The 16,872-nt window shown below is 39.6% G+C and overlaps 1 protein-coding gene and 3 long non-coding RNA genes across 4 annotated transcripts; 2 read left to right on the top strand and 2 right to left on the bottom strand.

The window, feature by feature from the left end:
- Positions 1–457: 457 nt before the first annotated feature.
- Positions 458–2,544, top strand: LOC142221834 (uncharacterized). The gene is made up of 2 exons (XR_012718213.1): positions 458–767; positions 833–2,544. It is a non-coding gene; the product is annotated as an uncharacterized LOC142221834 (long non-coding RNA).
- Positions 2,545–10,905: 8,361 nt separating this feature from the next.
- On the bottom strand, positions 10,906–11,425 carry LOC142221832 (uncharacterized). The gene is made up of 2 exons (XR_012718211.1): positions 11,212–11,425; positions 10,906–11,145 (listed from the first exon to the last, which is right to left on the bottom strand). It is a non-coding gene; the product is annotated as an uncharacterized LOC142221832 (long non-coding RNA).
- Positions 11,426–11,844: 419 nt separating this feature from the next.
- Positions 11,845–13,859, top strand: LOC142221833 (uncharacterized). Its single transcript, XR_012718212.1, has 2 exons — positions 11,845–11,999; positions 12,065–13,859. It is a non-coding gene; the product is annotated as an uncharacterized LOC142221833 (long non-coding RNA).
- Positions 13,860–14,398: 539 nt separating this feature from the next.
- On the bottom strand, positions 14,399–15,743 carry LOC142221831 (zinc finger HIT domain-containing protein 2). Its single transcript, XM_075291665.1, has 2 exons — positions 15,623–15,743; positions 14,399–15,569 (listed from the first exon to the last, which is right to left on the bottom strand). The coding sequence occupies exons 1-2, from the start codon at positions 15,697–15,699 to the stop codon at positions 14,423–14,425; spliced, it is 1,224 nt and encodes a 407-aa protein (XP_075147780.1). The 5' UTR covers positions 15,700–15,743; the 3' UTR covers positions 14,399–14,422.
- Between the last annotated feature and the right edge of the window lie 1,129 nt (positions 15,744–16,872).

Raw genomic sequence — 16,872 nt, 5'->3', positions numbered from 1 at the left:
CACGTACTTAATTCAACGAGATCGCATAACATTTACTCCTCCAAGAGGCTCCGGAGTTAAAATCTGGGGGCTATATATAATTATGGACCAATTTGTGAACGGTTGTTAAGGGGCATATACTGCCATCAAGTACCAAATTTCAACAAGATCCGATATAATTTTGTCTTCAAAGAGGCTCCGTAAAGCAAATCTGAGGATCGGTTTATATAGGGGTTATATATAATTATGGACCAATTTTTGCACGGATGTTAAGGGGCATATACAGACATCATGTACCAATTTTCAACTGGATCGGATGAAATTTGCTCTTCCAAGATGCTACGCAAGACAAATGTGGGGGTCGGCCTATACCTAAAATTGGATACGGCCATTTGCAATACCATCCGGCCTACATCAATTGTTATGTCACATTGTTTATCTATTTTATGGAGTCAGTAATGTGTGGACCCCTGCGACGACCAACTGTTCACACGTATTAGGCTCGCAGTACGGTGGCGTTTACGCATCGGGAATGGGCGAGGGGCAATTGGCAACACTTATCAGTTGATATTTCTGGTACCATAAATATCACATTCAGCAGATATGGCTACATAATTTTCTTAGTTGACATTTCGCGAATTCATTCGCATTTTTCTGTATCCATCGCAAGGGGTAAGATCGTATTGGGTGAGAGGCATTAAATTGAGCATTATATTGGGAATAGCCGATTTATTGTGTGATCCTAGTGACTATCGCGTGCCACACTCTGTGTACCACAATTTCCGGTGGTAAGTGAGTTTTTATTTAATTGGAAAAAGGGAACATCTCTGATTGGGACAATTGTTTTTTTTAGAGAAAGCTTGGCACGACCGGCATTAGGCGATCGCTTGAATTCTGTTGAGCGAATATAGCTGTACACCACTCGTGGTCTACCCATTCTACCCTCATTGTTGGCGTCTTCGCAATGAATATCATATGGCGCGAAGACGAACTGCTGTAAATTGGTAGAAACCAAATGAAGTAATTTTGTGGTTGGCGACCCACTGATATTGTGACAGAAGGTGTCCAGGACGATTTTGGATTTTTGGTACAACGTGGTAGGAATCGTAACACGTGTACGTGACAGAGCCAGTTGACAATTCTGGCCACATGGTGCATTCTCGTGGACCTACTATTGGGAAATGTATTCGGGAGCTATTGCCCTATCCGTCCTTCGACACCAAGCCGAGCAATAAGACGTCGGATTTTCCACGTGCGTTAATCTATGGTGGTGTAGAGACTACAACATTTATTCCCGCTCAAAACTAGCAAAAAGCGGCGGTTCTGCATTCAACTCTACAATTAGTGGTTCGACATAACGACAAGTCATCTAGGACAGCATAATCATCATATCAACGAGGGAAGCTATCCGGAATAGCAGGATAAGTACCGGGGGGACACTATACTTTGGTAGCTACCGGTAATAAGCACGTGCTTAAACTCTGCGTACGTGTGAGGTACTGGTATATATCGGGTATGGTTGTGTTTGAATCATTTTATATACATTTAAGATATACGCATTCTTGACCGCGTGCTAGTTTATTGTTACGGGTGTATGTATTTAAACCTCGCCTCTCATTTGATCATAAAGTAGCTTTTTGTTACATTTTATCGCTGTGTTTCAAACAATCGTGTGATTAAGTATAGTGTGTAGGGATACCTAAGGGTATATTCCGAATCAAAAACAATTTTATTTTTATCTACGTCCTCAGAAAAAAAATCGATCGATTTTAGGTAGGGCCCGATATAGACTTAACTATATCCCCGTGTTGTGGGAATAAAATCTCGGATAAACCATAGTTTTCCTTATGCACTTTCAATCACATTTGTCAATGTTAACGATTACCAACTATCATATAACATACGCAAGTATACATAAGAGAGATACCTTTAGGTTTCCTAAACCCAATTGGAAGATTTTATGTACCCGATTACTCGTCTGAATAGGTATACGTACTTCTGCATTAACTATCATCAAATAGACACGAAGTACCACTTCTTTTATGGCCGACGGAAAGCCGGTACGAAAAGAAAGTTAAGTTTTATATTTTCCTTAATTTTAATCATCTTGTAAACAATAAGGAATGGGGCAACATTCAAATTAAATTCGATCTCTATTTCATCATTTTCTTTAACTTTCATACGTGAACTAAATGTTTTTCTTTTCGGTCTGTTCACGAAATCCTTGTAGCATATCCTTCGGGGCCATTTGGAATTATACCGTAAAATTCCCTTATGATACAGACCAAATTTTTTTGGTGTGATGATTTTTCAAGACTATTGTCTTACTATAGGATATTTCAATTTTGCCTCAATCCGAAATTATCTATAAGCAAATGTTTCTAGAATAAGTTTATTGGTCCGTTTCAAGAATGACTATTATAGTTTTTTTATCATTGACAGTAGAGTCCCAATACTGTAAAGTTATTTCAATCAGTATCAGTATTCGAGCTATCTGAGCATAAGATTATGCTCCTAATTATTAATCATCCGGGTTTAAGTTCTTGTAAATAATTCTAAGAAATAGTTTACACAAATTCCATTTATACAATTATAGCAAATTCTTATGTAAATAAATGGATTCTATCTTGAATTATAATGGAATGGAATACGACTAGTATGCTTTCGGAGTAGAAAACTAGTGAGGTAACGTAGAGCGGGGCAGAGTCATAGTATAACGGGGACTCTCATGTAATATGGAGCGGTCCAAAGGGGGTTCTCATGAGAGTGACCCAGAAGGGAGGGGAGGGGGATCTAAGACATCTGGATCCCCACGAAAAGCGTGATGAAGGCTTGGAGTATCATCGAAAGTAAATTCAGCGATTCTTGACGTGGTACGATTTTTTTTTCTTGTTATGTATGGTATCTGCTCTCGTAAGCGACCAAGATCACCACGCCGGCTGACGCTAAGTCGAAAGACAGACAAACGTACCACAAACGGCGTTTACGAGTCAGAAAATAAGTAAAAGGTAATTCCATCGGCCTTATTAATCTTCAAGCGAAAATTACCTCTACATCATGCCACAGACGGATAGAGTCGCTTATTACATATAACAAGAGATGGCGCCCAACGTACGGCTAGCTCGACATGTAAGTCTTGCTATGTCTAACCAACTTACATCGCAATTGGGTCTTTGCGTCTAGATGGAAGTGTTTATGGCATCCATTTACTGTGATGAGAAACTTTTGCGTTGCAAGAAAAAATTTTTGTTTAGTATGTCAGTTAGAGAACTTTTTATGGGTTCTCAGCTTTGCGACTAAGCATTTCTAAGTTTTCGGTAATCGGTTTTCCTAACTATGAGACTTAAATTTTCATATTTTCGAAGTCTAGAGTGGAGATTTTTTATGACATCCATCTATAGCGCGAGGATGTTGATATCTTTTTCTCATTTTCTATTTCTTTCACCAACACTAATGTTCAAATTTTGCTTTTGATTATATTTGCAAATATGTTGAAAATTAAGTAGTTGGTTTCTTTTTTATCTCGATTTCTATATAATGTCTTGAGCGTAATATTTCATGTTTACCTCAATTGCAAACGTATTGAATTTGGGATGGCTGAATTTGCTGATTATACTATTCGATGTTGCTTTAAGACGCAATCATATTTTCATATGTTTATGACTCTGCATATACCTGGCTCTTGTTACCGACTAGTGAACTGACGATTCCCTCAATCGATTGATTTACCTTGAATTTACTCGGAACTTTGAATCGTCCGAAGGATTCATCAAAAGTTGTTTGGAATTTGGTTACGAAAATATTATTTCGAATTTATAATTTTGACGAGTATTTATCGCTTCTCTTATACGCTAATTTAGTCACGATAGATTCAGGCTTGGGAGTAAATAATTACTCTTTGTTCACGCATCCATTCCGGCTTTTGAAATCAATTGCATTTGTTTGAATTGGAATCCCTAAATAAAATTTAACTTCGGTCTTATTGATAGTTTATTTTTGAATAGTTTGAATTTATTTTATTTTGTATGATATACTTGGTCCATAGCAATATTCTGGTGAGGCACACATATCTTTGGCCACGATTTCATGTAACCGAATCAAATACATTTTTCTGAGAAGTGGACAGTTGATGTATCCCATTTATAACTTTTGAAGCATATTTTGTATTAACCTTTATCCCAATACCGCATATTCGTATTGAGTTTTGTAATTACCATACCGCCGTTGCGTGATTTAAGCGTTTATAACATTTGGCCACGATTTCTCGCACCGATTTGATTTTTTACAACGCTTTGCGATTACGATTTAATACCCCCACTTAGTCTTGATTATTTATTACGATTTTATTCTGTTCGAAATGTCCGATCCAATACGAGGTGCCGAAAACGGTCATATCCCCGGGAATACTAGGAATAATCAGGCAGTCGATGGTGCTGTTAGGACAGCTGATAGAGAGGATAATCGGCATAACGAACCAATATCTCTCGATGGAACTAGTCACCAGGAAGGAAACGCATCAGGCGAGACTAGAGAGGGGGAAACTTCTATTACGCAACCACTTTTCAGCCCAATCACTGAACGTGATGCGAATGAAGTCGCAGGAGTAGGTCTTAACAGTACAGGAGTATTCGAAGTAATGGAGGCTGCCGTTAGTGCAGCACAGGGATCAATGTTGCAAATTATGAGGTCCGAAATGCGCTCAGCTGTCGCTGAGGCTGTCAAGGTGGCACTTTCTAATTCATCAGTTCCTCCAAATACTCCTCATAATCATTCTAATGGTATTGACTGGCCTCATGACCTTCCGCTGAACAGGGGTTCAGAGATTAGAAATCGTAACGCATCTCGGGAGTATTTAAATTCACCACCAACTAGTGGGAATGTTCCACCTCCTAATAGTTACCAACCGATGCATGCTCCCAAATATCCTTTCATAGGGAAATGGGGCCTGAAATTTGACGGTACCTCAAAGACACCATCTATAGAGGAGTTTATCTTCAGAGTCGGTAGGTTGCAACAAAGTTATAGGGTTCCTGACCAGGAGCTCGTAGACGGTTTCCATCACCTCTTGGAGGGCAGGCCAAATAAATGGTATTGGGACCGTATACAGCTACACCCCGAATTGACATTAGTCGACTTGAAGGCCGATATCGTAAGGGAATTCCAGAGGTACCAGACTAACATTGAGGTTCTCAAACAGATGATGGACCGCAGACAGGGCAAAGATGAAAAGGCGGCGGATTACATTGATTATGTTTCCAACCTTAGGAATAAACTTAGTAAGCCACTTTACGACTATGAGGTCGTCAATATTCTTAAGGCCGGTTTGAAATCTAAGTTAGCGCACATGATTTTTGGAACCCAAATTTTCTCAGTTGAACATCTCAGATCAGAGTGCAGGAAGGCAGAAGAGTTATTAGATCGCGAGTTTCAACAAAGACCGAGATTCAATACAGTTGGTCGAAACGTAAATGAATTGTATGAGGCTGATTTTGATGAGATCACGGAGCGGGTGGAAGGAATTCGTATGGGGCAGAATCAGAATAGGGTTAAGGGCGACGAAATGTTTAGATGTTGGAATTGTGGACAAGCGGGTCACACATTCCGGCGGTGCACTTCTGAGAATAGGTCATTGTTCTGTTTCCGATGCGGGTCGCCAGGTGTCACGGCCCCTCAGTGTAGGCAGTGTCAGGCGGGAAACGAGAGGGCGAACGTGACAGGTGGGGGATCACGTTCAAATCACAGCGCGAATTAGTTCATGACCAGGACAGACTTGTTAGACATGTTGAAGATAACGAAAATTCAACATGTCGAACAAACCCCACTTTATTACCTAATGAGACGAAAATTACGACCAGACCGGACATCATGAAACCATTCCATGAGCGCTTGGCTAATTATTTCAGGGTGAGGGAACGAATCTTTAATTCGGAAATCAACCGTCCCATTATTTCGAAACGTGTACAAAGGGCTCGTGAGCGATATCGACAGAGACGTCAGCGTAGGGAGCATATCGCATCCACTAGACTCACACGGGTCAATAACTCCGATCCCAGACCGTTTCGAGAAGTTAGCGTGAATGGAAGGAAGTTGGTTGCTCTTTTTGACAGCGGTGCCACAGTTACTGTTTTCGGCAGGAATTGTGAGAAGTTGGTGAAGGATTTGAATTTGCTTGTGATTCCAGTTTATAGATGCAGTATAGGTACGGCAGATGGGCACAGGGCCCTGTGTGTAGGTAAAGTCGAGGTCGAAATTTGTTACGATGAACAGAAATATCCGTTTGAAGTTTATCTGGTACCCTCATTAGAAAATGAAATGTATTGTGGCGTGGACTTTTGGAAGCGTTTCTCCATTGCTCCAAGTCTCTTCCCGAGCATTTGTTCTATCGAGATAGACAACAATACACATTTTCTAACGAGCAGACAACTTGAGGCTTTAGAAGAGGCGAAATCGCATTTCCTGGATTTCGGTAAACACGGGCTTGGTAAGACGTGGTTGGAGGAGCATAAGATTGATACATCTGATGCTATAGCCATTAAACAGCGTCATTATCCGATTTCCCCGGCAGTAGAGAAGTTGATGTATGCGGAGCTTGACCGGATGTTGAGTTTGGGAGTCATAGAAGTCAGCAATAGCCCATGGAATTCTCCCGTAACTCTGGTACGCAGAGGGGAGAAGAATAGGCTCTGCTTGGACGCTCGCAAGCTCAACGAGAAAACGGTCAAGGACGCTTATCCTCTCCCATACATCGATGCTCTTTTGGGACGTTTACAGGACACTTACTTCATAACTAGTATCGATCTCAAAGACGCTTTTTGGCAAATCCCTCTGGCTGAGGAGAGTAGACCAAAGACCGCCTTCACAGTTCCTGGACGACCACATTATCACTTCACTGTCATGCCTTTTGGGTTGTGCAATGCAGCTCAAAGGTTATGTCGGTTGATGGACAAAGTGATTGTTCCGGAATTGCGTCAGCGTGTGTTTGTCTACTTAGATGATCTACTAGTTGTGTCCCCGGATTTTGATACGCATGTGGCTCTTTTGAGAAAGGTTGGCGACTTGCTATCGAATGCGAATCTTACCATTAATCTTGACAAGTCCAGGTTTTGCCAGAAGCAACTTCGGTATCTCGGATACATAGTGGGAGGAGGAAGTTTAAAAGCTGATCCAGATAAGATTGATAGCATAACAAAAATCCCAGTTCCGAAATGTACCCGAGATGTTCGTCGTTTCTTGGGACTTTGTTCGTGGTTCAGGAGATTTATTCGGGATTTTGCGACGATTTCGGCGCCCATAACGCGCACGCTGAAGAAGTCCAAGTCATTTGTTTTCGATTCGGAGGCTTTAGAGGCGTTTAACAAGCTTAAGGCCGCTTTGACTACAAGCCCGGTCCTCACTCACCCCGACTTTGGGAGAAGATTTTACGTCCAGTGTGACGCCTCAAATCTAGGGGTAGGTGCAGTATTGTATCAAGTAGATACAAACGGTCTTGAAAGGCCCATAGCGTTTCACTCGGCTCAGCTCTCAAGTGCTCAACGCAATTACAGCGTTACCGAGAGAGAATGCCTGGCCGTAGTGAGCGCGGTAAGAAAATTTAGGCCTTTCATCGAGTTGATGGACTTTACAGTAGTCACTGACCATAGTGCCCTCAAGTGGTTAATGAGCCAGAGAGATCTTAGTGGAAGATTAGCGAGGTGGAGCCTCCAACTTCAAGCTTTTAAATTTGACATCGAGCATAGAAAGGGAAGTCAAAATGTTGTAGCGGATACATTGTCCCGCATACATGTTGACGAACTCAATATGTTCGTTGGTGAGAAGCCTTTAATAGATTTGAAGTCGGAGGAATTCCTTGGCGAAGAGTATACGCGGCTCAGAGATCACATTACGGGGCACCAGGACAGCTTGCCCGATCTGAGGGTGGATGGCTTATTTATATACAAGAGGACCTTGCCATTTGATGGAAATCCGGTTAGCGAGACATTCGCTTGGAAACTTTGGGTTCCCCCAGGTTTGACACACGATGTGATAGTGAACGCGCATGAGCCGACAACGAAGTCGCATTGCGGTATTGGGAAAACTATAGCCAACCTTCGACAGTACTTCTACTGGCCCAATATGGCTACTCAAGTTAGGGATTTCATTACGCAATGTGTCCTTTGCAAGGAGATAAAGGCCCCGAATAGGATTTTGCGTCCCCCCATGGGGGCAGAGACAGTGACTTCACGACCTTGGCAGAAAATCTATATTGATTTTCTGGGGCCATTCCCAAGATCTCGGAATGGTAACACATTTATTTTCATTGCACTAGATCATCTTACGAAGTACGTTCTTCTCAAACCATTGCGCAACGCCACATCATCGGCTGTGGTGGGATTCCTAGAGTCTGAAGTGTTCCACAAGTTCGGTGTGCCGCAACTGGTACATTCAGACAACGGGAAACAGTTTATGTCTCGCGACTTTGCCTCCTTCCTAGAACGCTATGGATGCCAACATATTCGCAACGCGGTGTATTCTCCGCAGGCAAATGCTTCCGAAAGGGTGAATCGGTCGGTTATTTCCGCGATTCGAGCGTTCGTGACGGAAGATCAACGCGACTGGGATCGACATTTGTCTGCGGTGGAATGTTCTCTACGATCAACATATCACACTGCTACGGGATTTTCACCATATTTCTCACTATTCGGATTGAATATGATAACTCATGCTAGCGCTTATAGTTTGATCGAGAAATTGGGCGCACTGGAAGATGGTGAGACCGAGGTGTTACCGAAATCCAACGTTCTCCAAATAGTCAGAAATACCGTGAAACAGAACCTACACGATGCGTATGAGAAGAGTGCCACGAGATACAACACGCGATCTCGTGAGATTCGTTTCCTACCAGGACAAGAAATTCTACGTAGAAACTTTATACTCAGTGACGCTGCGAAAAACATCAATGCCAAACTTTGTAAAAAATTTGTACGATGCCGGGTAGTGAAACAAACTGGCAGGCACCTGTACGAGCTGGAGGATTTGAAAGGAAAAGCCATTGGGATTTATCATGCAAAAGATCTCCAGCATATGGTTCCGACGAAATAGGCGCTAGGTAAATTCACTTCCATGCTGTCATCAAGCGACATTCATTTCCGTGTTCTCGCCTTTTCGATTTATATAATTCCTTGTTTCCACCATGAGTATACCCGAATTATACAGGAAAAGGATTTTAATTAGAATTTTGTTTTTGGATTAAGGCCTTAATAATAATGGAAGGGGAAGGCAAATAATGCGTAGATGTGATATTGGGTGATTTCATTGTGAGCCAAACCATAGACATTAAGTTGATTTATTTTGGCCGATGTTATTGAGACGTTATTCTTCGGCGAGCCATCATTTAATTATTAACAATTATTCAACCTACGGTTGAAATAATGTAAGGAATTTAGTGATTATAATTATAATTAAATTTTCTAAGTACTTGAAACTGATCTCTTCCGAAGGAGTATATATGATTATACCCTTTTAGTGGAAGGCCTGCATTAAGGTTCCATTATCGCGCTAAAATAGCTATTTTTTTTGTTACCCTTCTTTATTAACTCATTTAAAGGAAATATAATTCTACAAGTCTTTTCTGTATGACATTTACCCCTAGGATATGATCGGATTCACGAAAATAAAAGGAGAGAAAAGTATAGGCGTATTCAGTTTTACAGATTTATTTTCGATTGTAGCTGATATACTGAAACGTAATACCCATCCTTAATTAAAATGTTAATTTGATTTTTTAATGTCTTGATTAGTTACTGGATTTATGATAATGTCCCCATTTTTAAATTGATTTGAAGTGCTGATGATATCAGTTGACGTTTAACTAATTACGACACATATTAATATTAACCTTTTAATTGGAAACATTTTGGTAGTGTTGGTTTCCATGGTAGAACTTTTACTATCGTTTCTTGTATTTGTTCCGGAAGTCGCGGTAGGTTTCAGTGACAAAGAACCTTAGGACAGAATATTCGGGGGATTTGGTTAATATTTCGGTGACGGAGACTTATGCGTGATTTTATCTCATTTATCGAATATAAGTGTGGACTAGAATCAAGAAAATTCACCTCGGTGAATTCAATTCACGACGTCGCTTATCAGTTTTGGCGATCTCGTTCGGTGACAATTAAGGTTAATAGGGCCTGACAAATTTTCTTCCAATGATTCTTTGACATTAATCATTTTTCGCGAAGAAGTAGAGTTCGCTGTGAATTTTCGAAAAGCAGAAATTCACGATGACTAAATTAAACGATAGGAATTTTCTATGTACTGCATCCGTGGTGGCTATGTTAACGAATGTGAAGTGGGGATACTAATGTACGAAAGGAGGTTTCGTTTTGAGGAAATAGTTTCCTCTTATTGTATTTTAGCCCGAAGTGTAGCGTCATTCTAAAGTTATTGTTAATCCATGACACAGCGACTCGGAAACCTAGGACAGTGTCTTCCAAATATTATGGACAATTTTGAGAATGCTTAACCTTTTTATTATTGGAATCGGAATCACTTTCGAATCTAAGTAGCTGTGGCAAAATTAGGGGTTTCTGAGTTTATATCCACTCTCATTTTCCTCGCAGTTGATAATACGTACTTCAAACGATATCGGATGAAACTTCTATTTTTCGATGGATCTGAGTTGCAGGGGTATTGTCAATAAGATTATTTAATGGAAAAATCTTGCCATATCAGATTTTTTTATTGCTTGATTTCTGTTCAGAGCACGAGCGGAATATCAACGAAGATTTTTGCGAACTTTTCGTTCATTAATATTGGCAATATGCAGCTATTTTGATTGACAGATCAGACAGACCTTACTCCTTATGCGACAGACACTAGCCTAACATTTACGTAAGAAACCATTACCATATTAAACGCCGACAATGGATACAGATACTAATCGGAATGTTGATATTGTAAATATTATCTTCTATTTATTTTACATAGGGAAATTGATTCCCTAGGCCAATATCACACAATTTTCACTAATATGCCGCACGTCAGAACACATTTATATTCAGAAGTTGATGCCATTCTGCCAATTTCCAATTTTGGTTGATTGCCCGCTCAAGATGTTCTTGTTGATGGGCCGGAATGATTCTTTAATTTCCAATTGTTTCCAGGGCAGCATAGAGCGCTTTTGGTTATCTGCACAAAGAGATGGATTTTAGTAACTTTATGTTTACAAATTTCCGTTTTTTATTTGTATCGTACGAGGGTTTGGAAACTATGTGGAATTTCCTTTTTTTGTCTTCCTGGAAGCAATTTCGGGATTCAGATAGTCACTTGAGTACGCGTGGATACTGAAATACTTGCGTGCCTTTTTGACTTCTGTACATAAGCTTTAAATTAGTATGGGAAATTTTGTACTAGCTCTACTGTTTTCATTTTATTTTTCGGTGACATCAGCTGTCCCGAAGGAGTTCCATGTCGGAACTAAAATGTTAACGCCGATTAAAGGAAGGAGTTGCCACTGACCTGTTCTTGGTGTATGAGGCACACACCTAATATGGGGTGTGTAGCTGACTTGCCCGGCTTTTATATTCAGGGTCGTAGTTCTTCCCCACGACGTTACAAAATGTGACTTCCCGATACAGTTCCTCTTCGGCTAGCCTCCGATAACTGATCGGGTTTGTTATGTCACATTGTTTATCTATTTTATGGAGTCAGTAATGTGTGGACCCCTGCGACGACCAACTGTTCACACGTATTAGGCTCGCAGTACGGTGGCGTTTACGCATCGGGAATGGGCGAGGGGCAATTGGCAACACTTATCAGTTGATATTTCTGGTACCATAAATATCACATTCAGCAGATATGGCTACATAATTTTCTTAGTTGACATTTCGCGAATTCATTCGCATTTTTCTGTATCCATCGCAAGGGGTAAGATCGTATTGGGTGAGAGGCATTAAATTGAGCATTATATTGGGAATAGCCGATTTATTGTGTGATCCTAGTGACTATCGCGTGCCACACTCTGTGTACCACAATTTCCGGTGGTAAGTGAGTTTTTATTTAATTGGAAAAAGGGAACATCTCTGATTGGGACAATTGTTTTTTTTAGAGAAAGCTTGGCACGACCGGCATTAGGCGATCGCTTGAATTCTGTTGAGCGAATATAGCTGTACACCACTCGTGGTCTACCCATTCTACCCTCATTGTTGGCGTCTTCGCAATGAATATCATATGGCGCGAAGACGAACTGCTGTAAATTGGTAGAAACCAAATGAAGTAATTTTGTGGTTGGCGACCCACTGATATTGTGACAGAAGGTGTCCAGGACGATTTTGGATTTTTGGTACAACGTGGTAGGAATCGTAACACGTGTACGTGACAGAGCCAGTTGACAATTCTGGCCACATGGTGCATTCTCGTGGACCTACTATTGGGAAATGTATTCGGGAGCTATTGCCCTATCCGTCCTTCGACACCAAGCCGAGCAATAAGACGTCGGATTTTCCACGTGCGTTAATCTATGGTGGTGTAGAGACTACAACATTTATTCCCGCTCAAAACTAGCAAAAAGCGGCGGTTCTGCATTCAACTCTACAATTAGTGGTTCGACATAACGACAAGTCATCTAGGACAGCATAATCATCATATCAACGAGGGAAGCTATCCGGAATAGCAGGATAAGTACCGGGGGGACACTATACTTTGGTAGCTACCGGTAATAAGCACGTGCTTAAACTCTGCGTACGTGTGAGGTACTGGTATATATCGGGTATGGTTGTGTTTGAATCATTTTATATACATTTAAGATATACGCATTCTTGACCGCGTGCTAGTTTATTGTTACGGGTGTATGTATTTAAACCTCGCCTCTCATTTGATCATAAAGTAGCTTTTTGTTACATTTTATCGCTGTGTTTCAAACAATCGTGTGATTAAGTATAGTGTGTAGGGATACCTAAGGGTATATTCCGAATCAAAAACAATTTTATTTTTATCTACGTCCTCAGAAAAAAAATCGATCGATTTTAGGTAGGGCCCGATATAGACTTAACTATATCCCCGTGTTGTGGGAATAAAATCTCGGATAAACCATAGTTTTCCTTATGCACTTTCAATCACATTTGTCAATGTTAACGATTACCAACTATCATATAACATACGCAAGTATACATAAGAGAGATACCTTTAGGTTTCCTAAACCCAATTGGAAGATTTTATGTACCCGATTACTCGTCTGAATAGGTATACGTACTTCTGCATTAACTATCATCAAATAGACACGAAGTACCACTTCTTTTATGGCCGACGGAAAGCCGGTACGAAAAGAAAGTTAAGTTTTATATTTTCCTTAATTTTAATCATCTTGTAAACAATAAGGAATGGGGCAACATTCAAATTAAATTCGATCTCTATTTCATCATTTTCTTTAACTTTCATACGTGAACTAAATGTTTTTCTTTTCGGTCTGTTCACGAAATCCTTGTAGCATATCCTTCGGGGCCATTTGGAATTATACCGTAAAATTCCCTTATGATACAGACCAAATTTTTTTGGTGTGATGATTTTTCAAGACTATTGTCTTACTATAGGATATTTCAATTTTGCCTCAATCCGAAATTATCTATAAGCAAATGTTTCTAGAATAAGTTTATTGGTCCGTTTCAAGAATGACTATTATAGTTTTTTTATCATTGACAGTAGAGTCCCAATACTGTAAAGTTATTTCAATCAGTATCAGTATTCGAGCTATCTGAGCATAAGATTATGCTCCTAATTATTAATCATCCGGGTTTAAGTTCTTGTAAATAATTCTAAGAAATAGTTTACACAAATTCCAATTATACAATTATAGCAAATTCTTATGTAAATAAATGGATTCTATCTTGAATTATAATGGAATGGAATACGACTAGTATGCTTTCGGAGTAGAAAACTAGTGAGGTAACGTAGAGCGGGGCAGAGTCATAGTATAACGGGGACTCTCATGTAATATGGAGCGGTCCAAAGGGGGTTCTCATGAGAGTGACCCAGAAGGGAGGGGAGGGGGATCTAAGACATCTGGATCCCCACGAAAAGCGTGATGAAGGCTTGGAGTATCATCGAAAGTAAATTCAGCGATTCTTGACGTGGTACGATTTTTTTTTCTTGTTATGTATGGTATCTGCTCTCGTAAGCGACCAAGATCACCACGCCGGCTGACGCTAAGTCGAAAGACAGACAAACGTACCACAAACGGCGTTTACGAGTCAGAAAATAAGTAAAAGGTAATTCCATCGGCCTTATTAATCTTCAAGCGAAAATTACCTCTACATCATGCCACAGACGGATAGAGTCGCTTATTACATATAACACAATAACAACTACTTGTACAAAGTTTCCAGTCGATAGCTTGTTTCGTTAGGAAGTTAGTTTTCTGCCATACTATAATCTTCAATACATGTAATTTTCATAAAACTTAAATATGTATTTATTTTTCTTTCTCACTATCTCTATTAACATATGACAAATAAAATTCCAATTTCTTAATAATTTGTAGAACCTTAGCTTTTGTCAATTCCTCCATGCCGCTACTTAATGCAAATAATTTTTGAAATTCAGTGTCTTTTTTGTTAGCTTTCTTTAAAATATTCTTAGTTAGTTGAAAAAGTTTTAAACTCTCACTGAGAGCAGCTAACTTATACTGATGCTTGGACATTACTTCACGAGCATCACTCCGTAATTGTTCTGGTGTTTCGACTATTAAACCATGCTTCTCTCCATTGGGCATTAAGTGAGCGGCTCCATTTCCTGTGGTTAAAGCCTCCATTTGTACTGACACAATAGCATCTTCAACCTCTTCAAAATTGGTACCATATTTAAGAGTTGTACTAAGGTTAATCAAGAAGGCTGCTGCCTCATTTGGATTTGTTAAGTGTTCTCCATTGAAGTATCGCGCTGTACAGCAATATGAACTAATAATATTCCATAGATTATAATGTATACAAGGGGCTGGTTCTTTACTACAAATGGAGGCAAAGGCTGGTATATTTTCGTAAATTGCGGGGACACTGCATGCACCGGCCCCACTTTGCGAAGACATATCAACGATTTTAGATTTTGTGCTATTCTTTAACCACCAAGGCTTATATTCGGGTATGAGTTTCATAATTTCTCCACTGGCTAATAACTTTTTAAATTCATCCCTTTCCTCTTGCGTTAAATTTTCCCAAACCTCATCGGCATCATTGATGTCAACATCTTTCAAACGCTCTGCTATATCCAATTCTTCTTGGTCTGTGCCATCTATGTTATCTCTTATTTGAGTTATGTCCTCCTCTTCTTCATCACATTCTTCGATATTGGCATCGTCATCATCTGAATCCAAAGAATCCTGATCGAAGTCCTCAATCGGAATACCTGCATCAGTTTCTCTTATGCGTTTCAGAATATCATAGATTTTACGCATATCTTCCTTATTTTCAGAATTGCCGGCTTTTGCTTGCAATTCATCTTGTATACATTGTTTATAGAATGCTTCCGAACATTTCAAATGCTCCTTAGATTTGTAACAATCCAGCGAGCAATACAGGACGTTACAGCGAGGACATGTATACTTGAATTTGTCTTTGTTACAACTGAAAATGTTCAACAAATAATAAAAGAAATCTTCAAATATATATCAACTTACATTTGGCAATCGTCATTGGCTGTTGACATTTTATTTCCTTCTAATATTAAACTATTCAGGTTTTCCAAACAAATCATTCCGGTAAACAAACTCGCAATTGCTAATTTGGCCGATATTTTAAAACATATGATTCTACCATTTGATAAAGCGTACATGTGAAACCTATAACAAGAACGGTTATATGTAACTACAACTACAGCGACTGTCGGTTGGCGAATTTCGATTACATACAATTCGTAATGAGCCGTTCAAATAATAAGTTCGAGACATTGGCTATTCGAGACATTGGCCATATTGTAAATTATGTTCGAAGTGACTGATAACACATTTATCGATATTTTACGTATCGCCGAAAATTCTGAGCATTTTTTACTTTGTTTTCATTTATTTCATATAATTCCCAAAGCCTACAAGGCTAATAAATCATTTGGTATTTGGCCACACTGTAGGATTCTTAACAAGCACTGACATTTCCTCCGGAATTATAATCTAATGCGCTTTACAGATTATCAGTTATTCCGGACGACAGTGCTCGTGTCGAACTTATCCCATATATTGTGCACATTATAAGTTAAGTCCGAAGGCATAATCGATACTTCTGCATGTTTATGGGATCGATAACACATTTACCGATTATTTAGTCATCGCCGACAAGTCGTATCGATCCGACACACTGTAAGATTCCTTACAAACACCGACATTCCGTCCGGAATAACTGATAGTCTGTAAAGCGCATAACCTTGCCATAATTTTTTTGAATTTCACGGCTCTTCCCAAAATCCCCATCACCTCTAAAACAGTCGTATACGATATCGATAGAAGATATATAGGTTTTCCGAATGGATTACTAGTGTTTGTAAAATATCTTAAAATGTGGCCGAACGCTAAGAAGTGGTGGAGGTAAGTAAAATATCGATAAATTTGTTATCGATCCTAATAACAAGCCGCAATATCGATTGTCTTTGAGCATAGCATATAGTGTGGCCAATATCTGGGATATGTTTGACACGAGCATTGTCTTTACAAAAACAGAAATTCCGTCCAGAAAACTTATAATCTGGACGGCACATTATTTATTTAATAAATGACCCATATGTGCTAGCAAACATATCAGCTGAGATAAAATAACACTACCCTAAAAATGACAACAGGAAACCGGTTGATACCAAATACCGATGAATACATTCATCTTTTGACGTTTGCCTCTATTCGTAACAATTTAAAATGTGCTTTCCTGTCATTATAGTTTC

The sequence above is a fragment of the Haematobia irritans genome, chromosome 1 (assembly GCF_050003625.1).
Source record: "Haematobia irritans isolate KBUSLIRL chromosome 1, ASM5000362v1, whole genome shotgun sequence".
NCBI lineage: Eukaryota > Metazoa > Arthropoda > Insecta > Diptera > Muscidae > Haematobia > Haematobia irritans.
Note: the sequence above shows the minus strand (reverse complement) of the source record. Positions and strands in the feature narration are given on the sequence as shown.

Coding starts and splice junctions, on each gene's coding strand:
- LOC142221831 (XM_075291665.1), bottom strand. CDS start 15,699: ATGATTTGTTTGGAAAACCTGAATAGTTTAATATTAGAAGGAAATAAA. Junction 15,570..15,622: donor GCCAATGACGATTGCCAAAT/GTAAGTTGATAT, acceptor GAACATTTTCAG/TTGTAACAAAGACAAATTCA.